Source organism: Pleuronectes platessa, chromosome 23 (assembly GCF_947347685.1).
Source record: "Pleuronectes platessa chromosome 23, fPlePla1.1, whole genome shotgun sequence".
NCBI lineage: Eukaryota > Metazoa > Chordata > Actinopteri > Pleuronectiformes > Pleuronectidae > Pleuronectes > Pleuronectes platessa.
In genome coordinates this window covers 8,250,093-8,270,051 of record NC_070648.1, presented here as the reverse complement: position 1 = coordinate 8,270,051, position 19,959 = coordinate 8,250,093, and the positions used below count along the sequence as shown (strand labels likewise).

General features: G+C 42.5%; 2 protein-coding genes and 1 long non-coding RNA gene across 3 annotated transcripts; all 3 read left to right on the top strand.

The window, feature by feature from the left end:
- Window positions 1-1,526: 1,526 nt before the first annotated feature.
- Window positions 1,527-5,437, top strand: LOC128430207 (zinc finger protein 260). Its single transcript, XM_053416199.1, has 2 exons — window positions 1,527-1,892; window positions 2,830-5,437. Exons 1-2 carry the CDS (start codon window positions 1,586-1,588, stop codon window positions 4,002-4,004), a joined length of 1,482 nt encoding a protein of 493 aa, XP_053272174.1. The 5' UTR covers window positions 1,527-1,585; the 3' UTR covers window positions 4,005-5,437.
- Window positions 5,438-12,226: 6,789 nt separating this feature from the next.
- On the top strand, window positions 12,227-13,435 carry LOC128430209 (uncharacterized). The gene is made up of 3 exons (XR_008333973.1): window positions 12,227-12,394; window positions 12,507-12,596; window positions 13,106-13,435. It is a non-coding gene; the product is annotated as an uncharacterized LOC128430209 (long non-coding RNA).
- A 1,244-nt stretch (window positions 13,436-14,679) lies between these two features.
- LOC128430208 (zinc finger protein 287) lies at window positions 14,680-17,354 on the top strand. The gene is made up of 2 exons (XM_053416200.1): window positions 14,680-15,165; window positions 15,990-17,354. The coding sequence occupies exons 1-2, from the start codon at window positions 14,880-14,882 to the stop codon at window positions 16,844-16,846; spliced, it is 1,143 nt and encodes a 380-aa protein (XP_053272175.1). The 5' UTR covers window positions 14,680-14,879; the 3' UTR covers window positions 16,847-17,354.
- Window positions 17,355-19,959: the final 2,605 nt, after the last annotated feature.

Below are 19,959 nucleotides of genomic sequence, written 5' to 3'. Positions count from 1 at the left end.
GCATTTTTCATAATCCATCTTATTTATATGTACATTCCAAGTCAGCTTTGTGTCAAATGGGAAATGTGGTCTAATTGTTCCCCATACATTTTTAAACAAACTTTTCTTATCTTTTTCTAGAAAATATCATTCATTTTGTTTGTTCCACTGATAACCTAAATCCCAATATGACCACTTCTCTACCATCCTGATTGCATTTTGTATCTGCCCTTGGATTAATGTAAATGTTGTACCCCTTTTCCATAAAACACATAATGATCTTCCTATATCAGAACCTATGTCTGAGTACATATCATTAATCATGATGGAAATAATTGTTGATCACTGATCACACTGCCTTGAATTTCTGCAAGCCTCTTAAACATTATTTCTGCCTTGTCTTCGTTAATTTGTTATTGCTGTTTTCTCTCCAACTTTTATTATTGGGTATTGCCAATCTCTTCGAATTCCCCTCATCTTTTTGATCATTCCCCATACATTGTATTTGAAGTTGATCTGCCTCTTTTGCTACTGACCTCTCTCCAACTTTCTCTATTTTTTTTCTTCACAAATTTGCTTGTTTCTCTTGATATTCAATTAGCTTTATTAAATTGTGGGTTCTCTTTACCTCTTTAAAATCTCGTTTTTTTTCTTAAATGGTTCTACTACACACCTCTGTCCACCACGGGACTGCTTTTCTTTCTTCCTACTAAGTTGTCCTTTGCTTCTAGGGATTGATAACTCTGCTGCTTTTAGTACAATATCACTCAACTTTTCTTCCATCTCTTGATTAAGGTCTACTTCCAAATTCCCCATCTCTCTGATTAACTGGTGTCACCCACAGTTTCCTGTCGGAGGTCAATTCTTCTTCAGGCTTTGAGACGGTGTTTGGGAGCATTCCGGACAATGGCGGTCTCTGCAATGCTGGTGGAAGCAGGGGAGGCTCCATTGAGGCTGTGACGCGCAAAATTAGCACTAAATTGTTGGATTAAATTGGAAGGATTTGGAACAGCTCTTCCCTCAATCTATTTGCCCTCCGAATGGCTGGGAATTTATAGAATGTAGTAGTATGATTTATAGCAGTCATTTTATCTGTTCTGTAAGGATATATAGAGGATTTTGGATTAAGTGGAATTAGAGTAAGGCCCTCTGTATGCTGTCCCTCTGTCCCCCCATGGCTGTGAGCAGAAGCTGATGTGGATCTGTCAATTAAAGAATTATTGCAGAAAGGTGAAATAGGAGATCTTGCGGCACATGTAGACAGACATCTTAAGAACAGATGCAGTAACTATCAAAATATGTACACTGATTGCTCAAGGGATCCAGAAAGCAATAGAGTTGAATTTGGTTCATACATCCCCCCTGTTACAATCTGAAGACTACCCAATGGATTTCAACATTCACTGCAGAGATAATTACTTTATTGTGTGGTGGGTGGAAGATGGGATCAAGATATACTGTGCAGATATTCCTTAACTGCCCTCGCGGCATTGGTTGGGTGGTTAGTACTTTAGTTTCCTCGTCGTCCAGCAGGGGTCACTGTTGGCTCTGAACTCGGTGTCTTTATTTACTTGCCGATGGCTCTCTTTTCTCGCTCCGAGTCTCGATGTGCGCAGAAAGGAGGAACATGTCCGCCGTGCAGCTGCTGCGGGTGTCGGTACATGAGCGGATCAACGCTGCAGCTGAAGACTTTCTGCTGCAGGTGGAGAAAGGAGGAGAAACGGCTCAGGTCCCGTCGCTGAGGGCGATGCTCACCGAGCGGCTAACGGTGGCGGCTGAGGAGATCCTCACGTTGCTTGAGGAAACCGTGACAGAGTACGAAGACAGAGTGGAGCAGTCAGAGCTGGAGATCTGCCGCCAGAGGAGGCTGCTCGATGCCGTGATGAAGCCCGAGGTCCGGCTGCACAGAGCAGGTCAGTCCCTTCTCACTGAAGCCGGAAAGCTAGTTAGGCTAAGCTAGTGGAGCTAAGCTGCTGTCTGCTAGCTCAGCTAGTGGAGCTTGCTTTTCTAAGACGGACACAATAAACATTTGTGAGTTGTGGCTCTAAAATCGATTAAATGTGAGCAGAGTAGCTCATCACTAACTTCAAGAATACACACATATAAACAGTCGGGTCCAAATAAAAATTCTTATTACAAATCAGAGAATAGAACAAAAAGTAGCATGAGATCATATAGCAAAATGAAGGTCAGTCAGTGAATGAATATAAAGCCTAAGATGTGACTTAATAAAAAGAAGCGACAAACAGAGAATATTTAAATTAAGGTAAAGTTGTAGCGGACATGAAATATTTTCTATTTATTCCTGAGAAAATAAACTCAATAAAACCTGTTTTCATGGATTTTTCCACTGACTGTTGTCATTCCCGAAACTTCTGTTTCATTTAGCAGTTGTACCCACTGTCATATTCAACAGATGAACATTACATGTGCTGAAAGATGATTCTCTCTGTATATTTTGCTATAAACTGCGCACAGAACAGTGCACATACAAGTACATGTAAGTACATCGTAAGTACAACATACCTTAAAATTAAAGCTACTTATCCAGTGTAAAAAAAACACCTACACGCATGAAAGCAAACAAGAAAACACTTATCAGATATTCTACAATTTATTCAGCATGAAATATTGAACATAAATGACCTTTTAATTCTGGCATTTCAAACCCAGGATTAACCTGCATACTACTGTAGCCTCACAAACTACATATCATTCTATCAAACAGAAGTCTGGTGCCACTGGCTCATATAGAGCCACTCAATTATTTAAGAAAAGAATTGATAAAGTATTGATATATCGACACTGTTTGAGACCAAAAAACATCATACCTCTCTACTCTCCCTGCAGACATCCTGCAACTGGTGGTGAGTAAAGAAGAGGTTCCCTCTGAGCAGCAGCAGTGGAGCTCCCTTGTGGACCAGGAGGACCCAGAGCCCCTCCACATTAAAGAGGAACATGAGGAACCGTGGACCAATCAGAAGGGAGAGCAGCTTCAACAACTGGCGGAGGCTGATATGAAGTTCACGTTGACTCCTGTCACTGTAAAGAGTGAAGAAGACGAAGAGAAACTTCTGTTGACACAGCTTCATCAGACTGAGGAGGACAGTGCAGACTGTGGAGGCCCAGAACCAGCAAGGAACTCAGGTCCTGATGGACATTTACAACCAGGTCCTGAGGACAAGACTGAAGACTCCTCTGGGACTGAAAACTCTTCTGAGACTGAAGTCAGTGATGATGATGGTTGGATGGAGACCAGGGAACCTCTGTCTGGTTTAAATACAACAAATAACAAACAGCCTCTAAGCGACATGAGATGTAAAACTGATGAGAAATCATTTAGTTGCTCTGAGTGTGGTAAAACATTTAACCGAAACTACAATCTGAAGAAACATATGAGGGTTCATACACGAGAGAACCCCTTTAGTTGTTCTGAGTGTGGTAAAAGCTTTAGACATGAAACCTACCTAACTACACACATGAGAAGTCATACAGAAGAGAAGCCCTTTAGTTGCTCTCAGTGTGATAAAAGATTTTCCCATGATTGTTACTTAAAGCGTCATGTGAGAATTCATACGGGAGAGAAACCATTTAGTTGCTCCGAGTGTGGTAAAACATTTAGACTAAAGGGCTTTCTAACACAACATATGATAAGTCATACAGGAGAGAAACCATTTACTTGCACACAGTGTGGTAAAACATTTCGTAATAGGGGCATTCTAAATATTCATGTAAGGAGTCATACAGATGAAAAACCCTTTAGTTGCACTCTGTGTGGTCATACATTTAGAGCAATTGCTGGTTTAAAGAGACATATGACAAGTCATACAGGAGAGAAACCATTTAGTTGCTCAGTGTGTGATAGAAAATGTAATGATAAGAGCAAGATAACTGAACATATGAGAATTCATACAGGAGCGAAACCATTAAGTTGCACTGAGTGTGGTAAAACATTTAGATATAAGAGCCTTCTAAATCGACATATGAGGAGTCATACAGGAGAGGAACCCTTAGGTTGCACTTAGTGTGCAAAAAAATGTAACAGTACGTCCAACATTATATATATATATATATATATATAGCATTCATCTGTTTCTCAAGTGACTATAAAACTAATAAGTTCCCAGTTTGATTTATTTAGTACACGAGCAATATAATTTTTTCCATCATATTATTTTCAGTATCATGTGCAAGACTCCTTAACATTTCCACTTACTGCAACTTTTGTTTAGTATCTTTCTTTCTCATAACATTCGTAACATTGTTATTTTATTTTTTGATGAGGTTATTACTTATCTCTTCAATGCTGTAACTGTTGTAAGGCAGTGTTTGTCTCATCCAGGTCTTTGTAAGAGCGGGTGGGCACCTCTGAGGATGTGGTCCATGGTCTGGGGAGTCTCACCACAGGGGGCTTGGTGTTGATTCCCCTCTTTTGCCCTGGTTGTTTCTACTTTTCCTTCCTGGGAAAGACTCTCCCACCAATGACCTGACTTTTATCTTTGACAACTCCGTGTAAGCCCCTGCCCAGACTGCTAGGAACATGGGTGTGACACTCGACAGTCAACTCTCCCTTACTGCAAACATTACTGCAACAACGTGTTCCTGTAGATACATCCTGCACAACATCAGGAGAATAGGTCCCCTTCTCACTCAGAAGGCAGCGCCGGTTCTGGTTCAGGCTCTGGTCATCTCACACCTAGACTATTCCAGCTCCCTCCTGGCATGTCTACCTGCTAGTGCCATCCAACCTCTGCAGCTCATCCAGAATGTAGCAGCTGAACTGGTCTTTAACCTACCTAAATTCAATCACACTACTCTGTTCCTCCACTCACCTCACTGGTTACCAGTAGCTGCCCGCATCCGTTTCAAAACAGTACTTTTTTCAACGGATTGGGTCACGTCTGCATCCAGGACGTGGTCAAACTTCCCACCCCAGCCTGTTCACTCCCCTCTTCACCTGCCAATCGGCTTATTCCTCTCTCACTGTGAGCTAACCACTCGTCAAAATCACGACTGTTTGCTGTCCAGGCTCCTAAATGGTGGAACGAGCTCCCCAATGACATAAAGACAGCAGAAATCTACACATCTACCACTGCAGACTAAAGACATTATACCTTGGATTGAAACAATTTAAGGATTCAGTTTAGCAGCACTGATATGGCACTTACATATGGCACTTTGTAGGTTTTTTTTGTCTTGAAGAAAATTTTTACTTTCTTGATTATTGTTCTGGATTTGTACCATCATGGTTGAATGCACTGATTGTAAGTTGTTTTGGATATACGGGTCAGCTAAATGAAATGTAATGTAATGCGATTGCACTCTTTAGGTTGCTGCTGGTGTCAGATGCATGCTCTTCACTGTTTTTAAGCTTTTGTGGGATTTTAAACACTCACAGTACCTTGAATTCTTTAATTCAGTCAAGTATTTAGACCCATGTTGTTCGACCTGATGTAAATTCAACAATAAAAGTAATTATGTTGTATTTCCTAGTTTCAAGCATGATAAATCACAGCAGGCAATGGACTTGTTTGTCTTTTTTTTTTTATTGTGGCAATACAAATACACAACTTACTGCAGATTTCTGCCTCTGTGCCTTCTGCACCTTGACAAAAATCTCCGGCTCCTCAATCAGGAAAGCACGCTTGATCCTGTAAATAAAAGGCAAGAATGGATAAATGCATAAGCAGTTCCAAACTTGCACAAAAATCTATGTGCAGATATTTTATTCATAATCTGTCCTTAAATTAAAGAATCTTGTCGCAGCCGCAAATAAGAGCATTGCTCCAGTTTCTCAGTGAGGGTCAGGAGATGAGCAATCCTTTTACCTGTCGCTGACACTTGGTGCACATGGAGGCTCCGTAGGCCCTGCTGACATGCTTCTTGGTCTTGGAGAGTCTCAGCCGAACCTGAGGTCTAACAGCCCGAATCTTTGGGACAAAGAACATGGTCGTGATCAGAACACGTTAGCAACAGTGGAAAAGCATGATTGTCTGCTCTGCACGCTGATAGACAACCAACTATTGGATGGGGGGCTCAGTGAAAAGTCAGCTGCTCTGTTTATAAAATACTTAGGAATGTATTTGGTATTTGCACTGGATACTGTAGTAGCAATCTGTACAGGCAAACCCAAGGATGATGATTTAAGCAACCTGCCGAGAATAGAAAATGATAAAATACAATTTCAGAATGTTCAGTTGCACCAAGACTTTACCCAGTTACTAAATCCATCCACTTCATTAAAGAACCTATTACACATTTCTAGGATTCAATTTGAGGTACTGGTACCCCTACAAATATACATCAGTTGATTAAACTCGAAAAAACTGCTGCAATGTGCATGTTCATGTCTCCTCCTCTGCCTCTGGCGTTGCAGAAAGAAGAGGCAGTTTTCGCCCGCCTCATTAATTATTTATGAGCCTTTCTCTGATTGGCTGACTGCAATTTGAGTGACAAACAACCAGGCCTATCACAGTTCTCATTCTGGTGCATTTACGATCTCTCTGGTAAACACAGCTGAAGTCGGGGTTAATCTTGGATACAGCTGTAGAAGACCACCCACATATTCACGGTCGCATACAACAGGCTGTTTCTGAATGGTAAGTTACACCATCCTCATGTTTGTTCAAGTTTTAGCAGCACACTCGGCCAATGTAGGAGTAAAGTCTCAAGTTTAAATACTGTTTTGACTCAAAAAAACATGTTTCTATAAAGAAACTGGAAGCTATACAGGGGTTTTGAATTTTTTTTTTTTTTTTTTTCTCCCTTTATGACCAACGTCTTAAACTCCAGGCTGAGTTTGACCTCCTGTCAACATCCAAGGTTGAAACAAAATTGTTAAAAACAAAGCAACGCTATTTCGAAATGGCAGATAAGGCGGGCAAACTCCTCGCCCATCAAGCTAGAACCGCAGCTCTTTCGAGACTGATCCCTAGGATAAAATCGCTGTCGGGGTCAGTGGTCACCGACCCCAAATTGAAAAATGATGCGCTTTTGAATTTCTATTCTGACCTGTATACCTCAGAGTACTCACCTGAAATCTGGAAGAACCACAATCCCCTGGAGGAGCTCTCATATCCCAAAGTTGATGGAAATCTGGCTGATAAACTAGGCGCTCCGATTGCAGCGCCGGAAGTACAGGAGGCGATTGGGCAGCTACAGACGGCAAATCCCCTGGCCCAGATGGGTTTGTAGTAGAATTCTACAAAACATATTCAATCCTAATAATCCCACATTTGGCTAATGTCTACAACGAATCCTTTAATAGTGGGAGATTGCCTCCAACCCTATCAAAAGCCAACATCTCTCTTTTATTAAAAAAAGACAAGGACCCCCTTGAATGTAGTAACTATAGGCCCATCTCACTTTTAAATGTGGACCAAAAGATTCTTGCCAAGGTTCTAGCCACTCGTCTGTAGCAAGCCCTAATTTCTACAGACCAGACTGGGTTCATGGCCGGAAGGAACTCTTCGTCCAACACCAGGAGACTTCTCAACATTATCGGCTCCCCCAATCCTGTCACACCTGAGGGTGGTAATTTCTTTAGACGCTGAGAAAGCGTTTGACAGGGTTGAGTGGAAGTATCTGTACTGCGTCCTGTCTAAATTTGGTTTTGGCTCTGACTTTATTGCATGGATTAGACTGCTTTATGACTCTCCAACAGCCCATATCCTTACAAACGGTTTGAGGTCGCCCCCTTTTGCCCTCTGTCGGGGCACCAGACAGGGATGCCCCCTATCCCCCCTCCTATTTGCTCTAGCTATCGAGCCATTGGCCATCTGCCTTCGGGGAGAGGGGCGAGTTGAGGGCATCACCAGAAATTATGTCACCCACAAGCTGTCCCTTTATGCCGACGATTTGTTATTATATGTGTCTAATCCAGCCTCATCCATCCCTGTTATCTCAGACATTTTAACCCAATTTGGCAGATACTCTGGTTACAAGTTATTTTTTAATAAAAGTGAACTTCTTCCTATAAATGAACTGTCTAAGAAGATGCCGCCATCCTCTTTCCCATTTAGAGTTGTTTCAGAGGGGTTTCGATATCTTGGCATATTTGTGACTGCATCTTTCAAGGACCTTTTTAATAAGAAATTTCGCCCCCTCATTGACAAGTTCAAGCTAGATCTGACTCGTTGGTCCTCCCTCCCTCTCTCCCTAACTGGCAGAGTTAACCTGGTTAAGATGGTGATTCTCCCCAAATTTCTTTAAAGTTCTACAACTCCCCAAAAAGGAGGGCGGTCTAGCACTACCCAATCCTATCCAATACTATTGGGGATGCAATATTAACAAAATTGGTCATTGGCTTGACAGAGGAGCCGACGCAGGCCCATCATTGGCTCTGACAGAACTACGGTCCTCAAAGTTTTCCTTACTGTCTCTCCTTACCGTGCGGCTCCCCCTCAAGATCCTTAACGTCTCACAGAACCCTGTTGTTACTAACTCGCTGAAAATCTGGAATCAATTTCGTAAACATTATGGCTTGAATGAACCCTCGACTTTGGCCCCGGTTGTTAAAAACCATCTATTCCCTCCGTCCTCATCTGACCCTACCTTTACTATCTGGCGAAACAAATTTATTATATGTTAAAGACCTTTACAAAGAAAATACATTTACTGTTTTTGCAGAGCTCGCTGCCAGGTTTGAATTACCTCACTCTCACTTTTTTCGTTTCCTTCAAGTCAGGCACTTTGTCCAAACTGCCTATCCACACTTCCCCAACCACCCGCCCGGGTCTCTGATTGACTCTTTGCTCGCCTTCGATCCTGCTCAAAAGCGCTCCATCTCTGTGATTTACAGTTCCATTGACTCCCTCAACCCTGACCAAACAGCTCATCTGAAGCAGACCTGGGACCAGGAGATAGGAGTTCCAGTTTCAGACGACCAATGGGACCAAATCCTTAAGCTAGTTCACACGTCATCTATATGTGCCAGGCCCAGCTTATTACAATGTAAAGTTATTTTCAGAGTGCACTACACAAACGTCCGATTGGCGATGATTTACCCAGGCACCAGTGACAGTTGTAATAGATGTAAGCAGTCGCCTGCTAATCACACACATATGTTTTGGTCCTGTTCGAACCTCACCAGCTTTTGGTGCCAAATTTTTGATACACTTACAACAGTGCTTTTTTTCTTTTCTTTTTATGTAATGTAAAGTATGTAATGGTTTAATTATGCAATTATTTTACTATTTTCTTGTCAGTGGGTGGGAAGGGTCAAGGGTTAATTGTGGTTCATAGAAGCCGCTCTGGCTCAGTTTAAGCTCATTGTTGTTATCATCATACATCGTGTAGGACATCCTACCGCTATTTTCTACCTCTAAGAATTTTTTTATACACTCTGTGTGAATTATTGCTGTATGTGAACGAAAAAACTAATAAAAAGATGTGTTCATGTTTCTTCTGTCCGTTTTTATCTTTGGTTTCAGATATGGAAGCAAATTAATAACTTGGGGCGGCTGTGGCTTAGTTGTGAAGCGGTCATCCTCCAACCAGAAGGTCGGTAGATGGATTCTCCTAAATGTCCATTTATGTCTTGATAAAAGCGTCCACTGGTATGTAATGTAATTTAGGATTTTAAAATAGAGCTTAACTTCTTATCCTCGTTTTTTTTCCCCAGTAACTTTGGCAATGTACATGCATCAGACTTACTTCAGACCCTAGTGTAAAAATAAACAGATTTTGATTGGATTACAAAAAGCCACATTTTTTCTGGAACACTTTAGTTTCCTCATTGTCTTCCAGTCCAGCAGGGGTCACTGTTGGCTATGAACTCGGTGTCTAAGTTTTCTTCCCGCTGGCTCTCTTTGCTCGCTCCGAGCGTCGATGTGCGCAGAAAGCTTTGAAGCTTTCCATCCAATTGATTCGCTCATGGGCCGAAGCTTCATTGTGCTTCATCTGCTATACTTCGCCATCAAGGGGACATTAAATGTAAATGTAATTATAATGAACCAATGGCTTTGGTTTGTGAAGCAAAAAATGTAATATATTAAAGTATTATTATAGAGATCGCTCTTCTCATTGTTTTACGGTAGCAGTATTGCCCATTGTATTAGAGGTGTTACGGTTTCTGTGTGTATGACGTATGTTGTCAGTTCCCTTGTGACCTGTGGATGAGACGGATGAATAGAGCCGGTGCACATGAGAATAAAATACTTAAAGGGGACATATTATGAAAATTCCACTTTTGTAGTGCTTCTACACATTAGTTTGGGTATCTGGCATGTCTACCGTCCCAAAAACTCTGGAAAAAAATCACTCCCGCGATTTGTTGTGGTTCCTCTATTTCAGAAACTATGTGCTAAAGTGCGTCCAATGGAATTTCCCCCGAAATAGACGTCATAGTCGAAAAATGCCCATTTAGTACATTCCCCCATAGCTCTATGCACTCCCCCACTACCACTCGACCCACCCCTAGATGGACCCTCCCACTTTATAGAAGCTCGGTCCACCGGTGTCCGCCATTTCATTCTTGCAAGCCTTGGAAACACTTGGATAAGCTAACAGCAGCATGAATCGGTGGTCGGCTGCAAACATGTTTTCATGTGACTCCAGCTTCAGAAGACACAAGATTGAGATGGATTGAGTTCATATATGATGGCAACGTTCCTGCCACCACTTTGAATCCGACTTTTTTTATCAACCTGGGCCAATATAACGCTGGATTCTCTAAAAGGTTGTTATTGAAAGAGGGGTCGGTGCCATCTTTCCATGGCAATACTGAAGACGAGGGAAATGTAAGTATTTTTTTTTTATAATTCTTTTAGACATTTTGTGTGGAGGCTAGTGCCGTTAGCATGTTGTGCCGTGTGTGTGAGGGGGTGGGGGGTGTTGAGATATCTATGTTTCTCTGTATCTTGTGATTATATTTTACCTATATCCTGTGAACAAATATTAGCTGTTTAATCCATATAATCAATAATGCTACAACAGTTACTTTTAGTTAGAATGATGTATAATCTTTTTGACTCAGACGCAGGGTCAGGCCCAGAGCACGACCACAGAAAGAGCAGGTGTCAACCTGAATGTCAATCTGACCCAAAATACAATTCGGAGAAAAGTGTGTGATGGAAATTCATCTTGAGATTTGAAATAATGAAAGCACGGATGCTCAGAAAAGAGAGAGGACGTGCCAGAACTAATACAATAAGGTGCTTCATGAAATATGGTGAGAAAAAGATATGAAATCCTCTGGAAAAGTATTATCTGCTGGGTCTCTCCACTGTGGCAGGCTCCCTGTTTGCCAAGGCCACAGTGGTGGGACACCTGGTCAGTTGAAAGTGATGTGCTTGCAAAAAACTGCACTTTGAGGAAACAGTATACATCTGGCCAATAACTGGCCAGATGAATTCCCTCAAAGAAAAAGAACCGCCTCTGTGCCCACCCTGTGTCTGATTATATATACTGTGGACTTAGGATTGAACGGGGAATCTTCTCGACATGATCCAGTGAACCTGGTGACGTGTCCGGCAGAACCCCAGAGACTCTCTGTAAGTATTTCAGTGAATACAATAAATGTTCAATTTCCAGAACTTCATGTATAAGTGTCTAATTATTCCTTCTCAAATCCTGGATCAACAAACACGCTTGTCCAATCGCCGGAGGCGAGTTCAAGTTTAAAAGCCTGGCGACGACAGGGGCTAGTATGTAGTGGTGGGGGATAGGTAGAGACTTTACAGGAGTTTTCATTAATCGAGGACGGCTGGCTAGTCCACGGTGAACGGTGATCACATGGCAGGTTCGTGAGTGTTGTGCTCTCCACGCCCCCCCCCCCCCCCCCCCCCCCTCCGCTCGAGGGGCTGTAGCACCTACTACGAGCCCCTTAGCAGCTACTACGAACCCCGGTAGTAGCTGCTACGAGCTCTGGTTGTAGCTGCTGGAGCTTGAAGTTAGCTACGGATGTTAGTAGTAGCTGCTACGAGCTCCAGTTGTAGCTGCTGGAGCTTGAAGTTAGCTACGGAAGTTTGTAGTAGCTGCTACGAGCTCCGGCTGTAGCTAACTTCCAGCCCAGTGCTGCCTTGGGAAAAAAATCAGCGGCACAGTACTAACGGGAGGACACGCGAGCGGGGGGGGGGGGGGGCGTGGAGAGCACAACACTCACGAACCTAACTTCCAGGTGCAGCTGCTGCTACGGCCGCTCGTTCAAGATACCGGAGTATGTTGTTGTCATAATGTGCGGGAATAGAACGATTATTCATTACCAGCCCTAGTTGGGGAAATGTGCTCTTGTATCCTTGTATGCATGACAGTAGTACAAACATGAATAACATTGCTGCTTTTGGTGTTCAGGCAAGCACATCTGTTCACGGTGCTAGACTACATCACGTAGCATGCCAGACGGACCCACCAAAGATGCGCACACATGGAACGCAGCTTTCTATGAAAACACTGCGACCTCACTACAAAAGTACAGGTTGGTTTACCCTCAGTTACTTCGTCATGTCATTGATTGTGTCTCCGTGTTAAAGTTGTAACAGCATCTCATTTGTTGTGACTCCATGGATATTGTGTCTGTTTTATCATAGGCACACAGAAAACTGTGCTGCACTGATGTCGGTGTTGGGACCTCAGCTGTAAGAGACCTCGCTTGGAGGAGGGAGAGGACAAGATGTGACGTGAGTGACTCAATATTTAATCTAAACATTTCAATAATCACATAGATTACCATCCTACACTTTTTTAGCTGTTGCAGCCTTTTGGTGAAATCTTTGTCGTTCTAATAGATTGGAATCTTCCAACCCTGTTCATAAGACACCCACATATATTGTCTATGAAAACTGCCTCCTGGAGCTGTTTGAGGTTTGTCCTGTGTGTCGGCGGGGACAGATGTAATATATAAGAAGGGCGAGTGCACAGAAAGCCGTTGAAAGCAGATGCAATCTTCCGTGATTCTCACAGGCTCTATTTAAAAGCCAAACAATGTGAAAACAGTATGTGAAACATAAATAACATATCAATTAACTGCTGTCTTTAAATGGTCTTCACCATTAATCCTCATGTTAACCTGTTTAAAGACCATTTATTTATTGTCTTCACGATAAATAGAATAATATAATTATAAAAAGAAAATAATAAATACAAAAAAGTGCAAAATGTCCAACTTTTCCCCCAATTTGTATTACAGATTACATGGATAACCTGTTGGACCTCATCTTTCACGAGGTTTTTCAGGACCCGGCCCCATATGTGAATGAGCTGCTGAAGATCTCAAAACCTGAGGATCTCTCTGCCTAGTATGAGAAACCTGACAAGCAGGAAGTTATTGCCAGCTATGTGTCGAGTTTCAATCAAGGGCAGGTCTGAACCCTGTATAACTTCCCTGAGCATCAGGGAACACTCTGCGGATCTGGAGCACCGAGCAGGAGGGCAGGACCACCCTGATTCTCCGGCCCAGAGGGCCTCAACACCAGCTCACAAAGCTTCTGTACGCCAAATACCTGTAACGGCTGAGCAAAGTTCACATTGTATTTAGAGAATAAAAGGTGACACACAAATATAAAGTGTTCATTTGTTTACAGTATAGCTACTGATGGCACAAATTGTATTTTTGTAATGAATGTATTTATTACCTCTGTCCCAGCCAGTACATTTAATAACTGATTAAAAAGCTCTGTGGCAATCTTTCTAGCAATCTTTCTGACAATAAAAGTTTATAGAAACAGTTGTGTGCTTTTAATGTTTGATATGTAACATGTCAACAATTGACACGTGTAAGATGAGCAGTTAGCAAAGTAATACAGAGGAAAGAGTAATTTATGTATTTTATTCCTCAGTCATAATTTTATTGCAGAAATGACTGATATCTCATGCATAAAAAAAAAAAAAACTTACTGCTCTATTCCTTTTAGACATAAATGCCCATAATCTGCCCTATAGATGTTGAAGAACACATTCAAACAGGCTAATTAATGGAGGTAAAAACGTAATGTCCTACACCTCCATGAGAGGGGGGAGGGGTGAGAAGGGGGAGGGATGAGAGGGGTAAGATGGGGGCGGGGTGAGAGGGGGGCGGGGCCCTCAAAACAGCTTGATCTCAGGAGGGCTGTTTTAGACAGAGTAAAAAGGTGCTGTTTTAAATGATCCTTGTGGTATTTTTACCAAAAAATGTTACAGACATTTCATTGAGACCCCAAGGAACCATATCAAATGTGGTGAAATGGGCATAATATATCCCCTTTAAACAGACGCTACGCTCATACATTTTACGCCAAGTTACACTACGCGAGTCAAGATAACTTAACAGAATAAATGAATGAATGATGTTTGTGATGCCAAAAAAACAATTATGAACTTATTAATGTGGTGTCTGTCTTTATGATACAATGGCGGGGTCAAAAGGGAAAGTGGAAAAAAATTGGTGAGAGGGTTGTGATGTGAATGTGCTTGTGTTAGTTGGTTTGTGACTGTGCTTATGTGTGTGGGGACAAAATGCAACACGGACAATAGGGATAACAGTTTATGTTTATTTAAAAACAACAGCTTTTCAACAGTGCTGGGTTTCTAGCGGTTTCTTTTTTTAGAAATAATTTCGCCTGCTTTATAAAAGATCCTTTCACAGGGCACAGATGAAGCTGGGGTACAAAGAAAAGATACCGCAAGTTTTGAAATAAATTATTTATTCCCCCCCAATTCTCTAGACTATATTGCAAGCAAACGCACAATAAAGTCCCAGGACACGTACATATGAGGGGGAATCCATTGCGTTGCGCAGCCCCTTTTATTTAAAATCGCACACCAAACCCGCGAACTACTTCCTGAATCAGTCACGTGGTTTGGACGGCTCGCGAGGCTTCGAATGTCATCAACACGAACCTTGATACGCGCTTATCAAAAATCCTCCTGGATTACTCGACACACGCTTCGAAGCCTCGACACGGGAGGACACATCACTAAGGAACATGTCTGCTGTGCAGCTGCTGCGGGTGTCGGTACATGAGCGGATCAGCGCGGCCGCTGAAGACGTTCTGCTGCAGGTGGAGAAGGGAGGAGAAAAGGCCCAAGTCCCGTCGCTGAGATCGATGCTAACCGAGCGGCTAACGGCGGCGGCTGAGGAGATCCTCGCGGTGCTTGAGGAAACCGTGGCAGAGTACGAAGACAGAGTGGAGCAGTCAGAGCTGGAGATCTGCCGCCAGAGAAGGCTGCTCGATGCCGTGATGAAGCCCGAAGTCCGGCTGCACAGATCAGGTCAGTCCCTGCTAACTGGAGCCGGAAAGCTAGCTGAGCTAGTGGAGCTAAGCTGCTCTGTGCTAGCACAGCTAGTGGAGCTAAGCTGGTATGTACTAGCTCAGCCAGTTGAGCTAAGCTGCTATGTGCTAGCACAGCTAGTGGAGCTAAACTGCGTTGTGCTAGCTAAGCTAGTGGAGCTAAACTGCGTTGTGCTAGCGCAGCTAGTGGAGCTAAGCTGCTCTTGTTAGCTAAGCTAGTGGAGCTTGCTTTTCCTCGGTAGAAACATTTGTGAGTTGTGGCTCTAAAATCTATTTAATGTGAGCAGAGCAGCTCCTTACTAACTGCTTTCAAGAAGTTAATCTGAATTTTTAACTAAATCTTTAAAAGCATTAAGACAAAGTGTAGTAGACACAAATATAAACATCAGGTCCAATTTAAAAACCCTATTTCAGTTCAAAGAATACAAAATAAGAAATAGCATGAGATAAAATAGGAGAATGATTCTCAGTCAATGACTGAATACAAAGATTCGGATGTGACTTAATAAAAGGCAGCGACAAACAGAAATGACTTGACTTAAAAGATGTTAAAGTTGTAGCAGACATGAATTATTTTCAGCATGAAATAATGAACATGAATTGTAATATTGGCATTCAAACCCATGATTAACCTGGGCACTAATGTAGCCTTACAAGCTACGTATCATCTATCAAACTACAGAATCCTGGTGCCACTGGCTCAGATAGAGCCACTCTCTTGTTTCAGAAAAGAATCGATAAATTGATGGTATTGTGACACTGTTTGAGACCAAAAAACATCATACCTCTCTACTCTCCCTGCAGACATCCTGCAACTGGTGGTGAGTAAAGAAGAGGTTCCCTCTGAGCAGCAGCAGTGGAGCTCGTCTGTGGACCAGGAGGACCCAGAGCCCCCCCACATTAAAGAGGAGCTGGAGGAACCGTGGACCTATCAGATGGGAGAGCCGCTTCAACACCCGGAGAAGGCTGATAAGTTCACATCTACTCCTGTCGCTGTGAAGAGTGAAGAAGACGAAGAGAAACCTCATTTGACACAGCCTCATCAGAGTCAGACTGAGGAGAACAGAGCAGACTGTGGAGGCCCAGAACCAGCCAGGAACTCAGGTCCTGATGGACATTTACAACCAGGTCCTGAGGACAAGACTGAAGACTCTCCTGAGACTGAAGAATCTTCTGAAACTGAAGACAGTGAGGATGATTGGATTCCAACCAGGGAACCTGGGCCTGGCTCAAATATAAGAAATAACAAACAGCCTCTAAGTGATATGAAAGGTAAAACTGACAAGAAACCCTTTAGCTGCTCTGAGTGTGCTCAAAGATTTAGACATAAGAGCGCTCTTACTGAACATAGTAGAACTCATACAGGAGAGAAACCATTTAGTTGCACCCAGTGTGGTAAAAGATTTAGTCGTAAGGCCACTCTCACTATACACAGTAGAATTCATACAGGAGAGAAACCATTTAGTTGCTCTCAGTGTAATAAGACATTTAGTCATAAGAGCAGCCTTACTGTGCATATGACAATTCATACAGGAGAGAAACCATTTAGTTGCACTCAGTGTGATAAAGTATTTAGCCAAAGTGGCCATTTAACTAATCACATGTTAAGTCATTCAGGAGAGACACCGTTTGATTCAGTGGTTCTCAGACTTTTTCTGTGATGCCCCACCTGCTCCCAAGCCCCAACAAGATGATGACAAAAATGGGCCAAGTTTAACATGTGTATTTACGTAACATACTGTAGTAGAAAAATTAACTAAGCATGATTGACAAACCATTTTGTATCTGGATAGTAAGTGTTTGCAGCCTTGTTAAGAGACTTTTGACTTTTATTTACATACACCAAATGTGTTATGACTTGAGCTATTTTATGGTCGGAACTGTTTATGACGTAAATTCAGTGAGACCTTTTGCAACTTAATAACCCATCAAAGGAAGGAGTGTATGTCTTATCACCTAAAGAAACGCATGTGAATCAGCTGTTATGTTTAGATTCCTCTCCTTCCCCCACCTATGGAACCTGTCTGGAATGGTTCAGAGAGACATCCCTTAGTCCTGCTATACAAGATCTGTGAATTAGACTGTTCTCCATCTTCACTCTGAGATCCTTGTGGTTTCCCTGTGTTGATCCTTTCTGCAGAGAGCCCCTTATTAAATACACGTAGATAACTTTGATGTTTCCAGCCTTTTGTATCTCCAGATTTCCATCACAATACACATGAACATTAAATCCACATTATTATGCTACGGCAGAAGAGCAATTTGTTTGCTGCTCCGCTGTTAAAGAGATGCAGACGTGACATTAGTTTGTTATTATTATTAGTTCCGCCTTACATTTCCCCCTCCCGGTCGCACGCCGCACCTGTTCTGCCTCTGCGCCCCACCGGTTGAGTGCGCCACAAACCGTTTGAGAATCACTGTTTTGGTTGCACCTAGTGTGGTAAGACATTTAGCCAGAGAAGCTCATTAACTCATCATATGAGTAGTCCTCGTTTATGCAGTGACTGAACATAATTGATATAAGGTGACTGCTACATAAGTTGTTTTAACAATGTCCTGCCTAAGGTTGGGAACACAAACTAATTTCCTAATTGGATCCGAATCCAAAATTCCGTGTACTGTGTACCCGTTACATTTTGGGGATTAATTCCGTTCTGTTTATCGGGTCCTGAACTGCAAGGACGCCATATGTATCTGCCAGGACCTGTCTACGTGCCTAAGATGAGCTACAATAAACGGTCAGAAGTCACTTCTCCGATCTTCTTCTCTCCACCTCACTGTACCATCTGTTTGTTTGACAACCATGGGATCTAGAGCCTTCGGCCGCTCTGCTGCCCCCCTGGAACTCCCTACCACCAGACATTTGAAACATTGACTTTCTCTCCTTTTTAAAATCATCTGAAAACTCATAATTTTAAACAGAAATATTGCGTTTGATTGTCTTCTAAGGCTGTGCAATTAATCGAGTTTTAATCGCGATTTCGATTATGGGGTCAAACGACCTCCAAACTACTATAATCGAGTTGAAACGATTACTTGACTTTTTTTTGTCAAAAGAGCAGCACATGCGCAATTCAGTCCTTCCCCAAAAGCATTCAGCGGCCCAGCTGACTGGCACTCACTCTCAAGCAGCTGTAAAGTGAAGGAGGCGAGTTGTGTGGGTGGTGACCGGCGGTGAAACAACAGCGTGAGTGGAAAAGCAGGGAGGGCAGCTCACACTGCAGCAGCACACCATGTAGCGGCTGCGCACCGCTATTCTCAAGGGTGCTCCCGCCTGGCTATTCAGATCGGACCTGCATTTCTCTGCGCCGGTCAGCCTGCCATTCTCCGCTTGCTGTTGTATGTAACCCGTTCAATGTAGGGGTTAAGGGGGTAAATGATGATGTTCCTCATAGCCATCCCCCACCCCTCTCTTTATCTCTGTCTGCTTGTAGTGGGGGGGGGGGGGGGGGGACAGATGGGGACATTTAATAATGAGAGAAAATTTCAAAGTTCTCAGTTACAATGGTTTTTTTTTGGAGAGTGTTAGGGTTGCCATCATTAAGGGTTTGAATAACCGGGCACCGATATCCTGGTTTCATGGAGGAATAATACACACAGCCGTCATTGGTGTTTACCTGAACCGGAAGTGATTCCCTTTATTGCGCACGCTCCAGTCATTTAAAGAATAAAGCATATACTTCAGATTAAGACCACATATTTATAATCATTTGAATAATTGTGATTTTGATAGTCCAAAATAATCGTGATTATGATTTTTTCCATAATCGAACAGCCCTATTGTCTTCCATTTCCAAACCACATGCTTTATTCACTTCTAAATTGATTAATTTTATTGATGTTTTTGATGCATTGTTTTTTGTTGTGTTTTTATATCTGCTGTGTAAGGTGACCTTGAGTGCTCTGAAACGCTAGAAATAAATTGCTGTCTTGTAAAAATAAGATAATATAATTTAAGCATTATGATTGCATGTGAGAAAATAGGTTCTCCATGAAGAGGAGCAACCTCCCAACCAGCCTAGACCCTCACCCAGTGCTGCTGCTAGCCATTTTGGTGCCCAAAGCATAACTCCTTTATGATGCCCACCCCCCCCCCCCCGAGAAAAAAATACGTGATATACATACCTAAAAGGTGCCTAATATTTCTATACTGAAATTATATCGGTATTATAATTGTAAGTTATTTTATTTAATGACGTTATTGTTGAGGGTTGATTTGTATTTCCTGCTAAAGCGGGTTGTTGGTAGTGACTCTTATTTTGAAAGGGTTTTTTTAAAGGAAGTGGGTTCTGTGATGAGTGAAGTTGTAAAATGAACGGAGAATAAACGGGTGTGCTGTCACGAGCGCATGATCTGCTCTCGTGTCCTTTGTTGGCTGAGGCCGGACCTATGATACAACAAAATGCTCGGCTACATCATTATTATAACTATGATTATTTTTCAGTTGCCTATTTTGTGGTGCCCTCACAAGTTTGCCTTCTGAACCAACAGATCCACAGATGATGCCATCTCCACTGCCCTCCACTCAGTTTACACATCTCTGGGTGAAAACATCACCTACATCAGAATGGATACCTGACTTCCTCACAAACAGACCCCCAGGGCTGTGTACTCAGCCTCCTCTTGTTCACACTGTCCACCCATGTAAATTCATATCGAGAGGAAATCAATTTGTCAAGTGGATAGAATGAATAAATGAAAAAAAACATGTCAAAACTGAGTTAAACAATTTTAATTGGTCCACATCTTGACCAACCTCAGCTAAATCCACACT

What these genes read in the sequence shown, in the direction of transcription:
- LOC128430207 (XM_053416199.1), top strand. Translation starts at nt 1,586, where the DNA reads ATGTGCGCAGAAAGGAGGAACATGTCCGCCGTGCAGCTGCTGCGGGTG. An exon ending in GGTCCGGCTGCACAGAGCAG is followed by an intron (nt 1,893 to 2,829) that starts GTCAGTCCCTTC and finishes CTCTCCCTGCAG; the next exon opens with ACATCCTGCAACTGGTGGTG.
- LOC128430208 (XM_053416200.1), top strand. Translation starts at nt 14,880, where the DNA reads ATGTCTGCTGTGCAGCTGCTGCGGGTGTCGGTACATGAGCGGATCAGC. An exon ending in AGTCCGGCTGCACAGATCAG is followed by an intron (nt 15,166 to 15,989) that starts GTCAGTCCCTGC and finishes CTCTCCCTGCAG; the next exon opens with ACATCCTGCAACTGGTGGTG.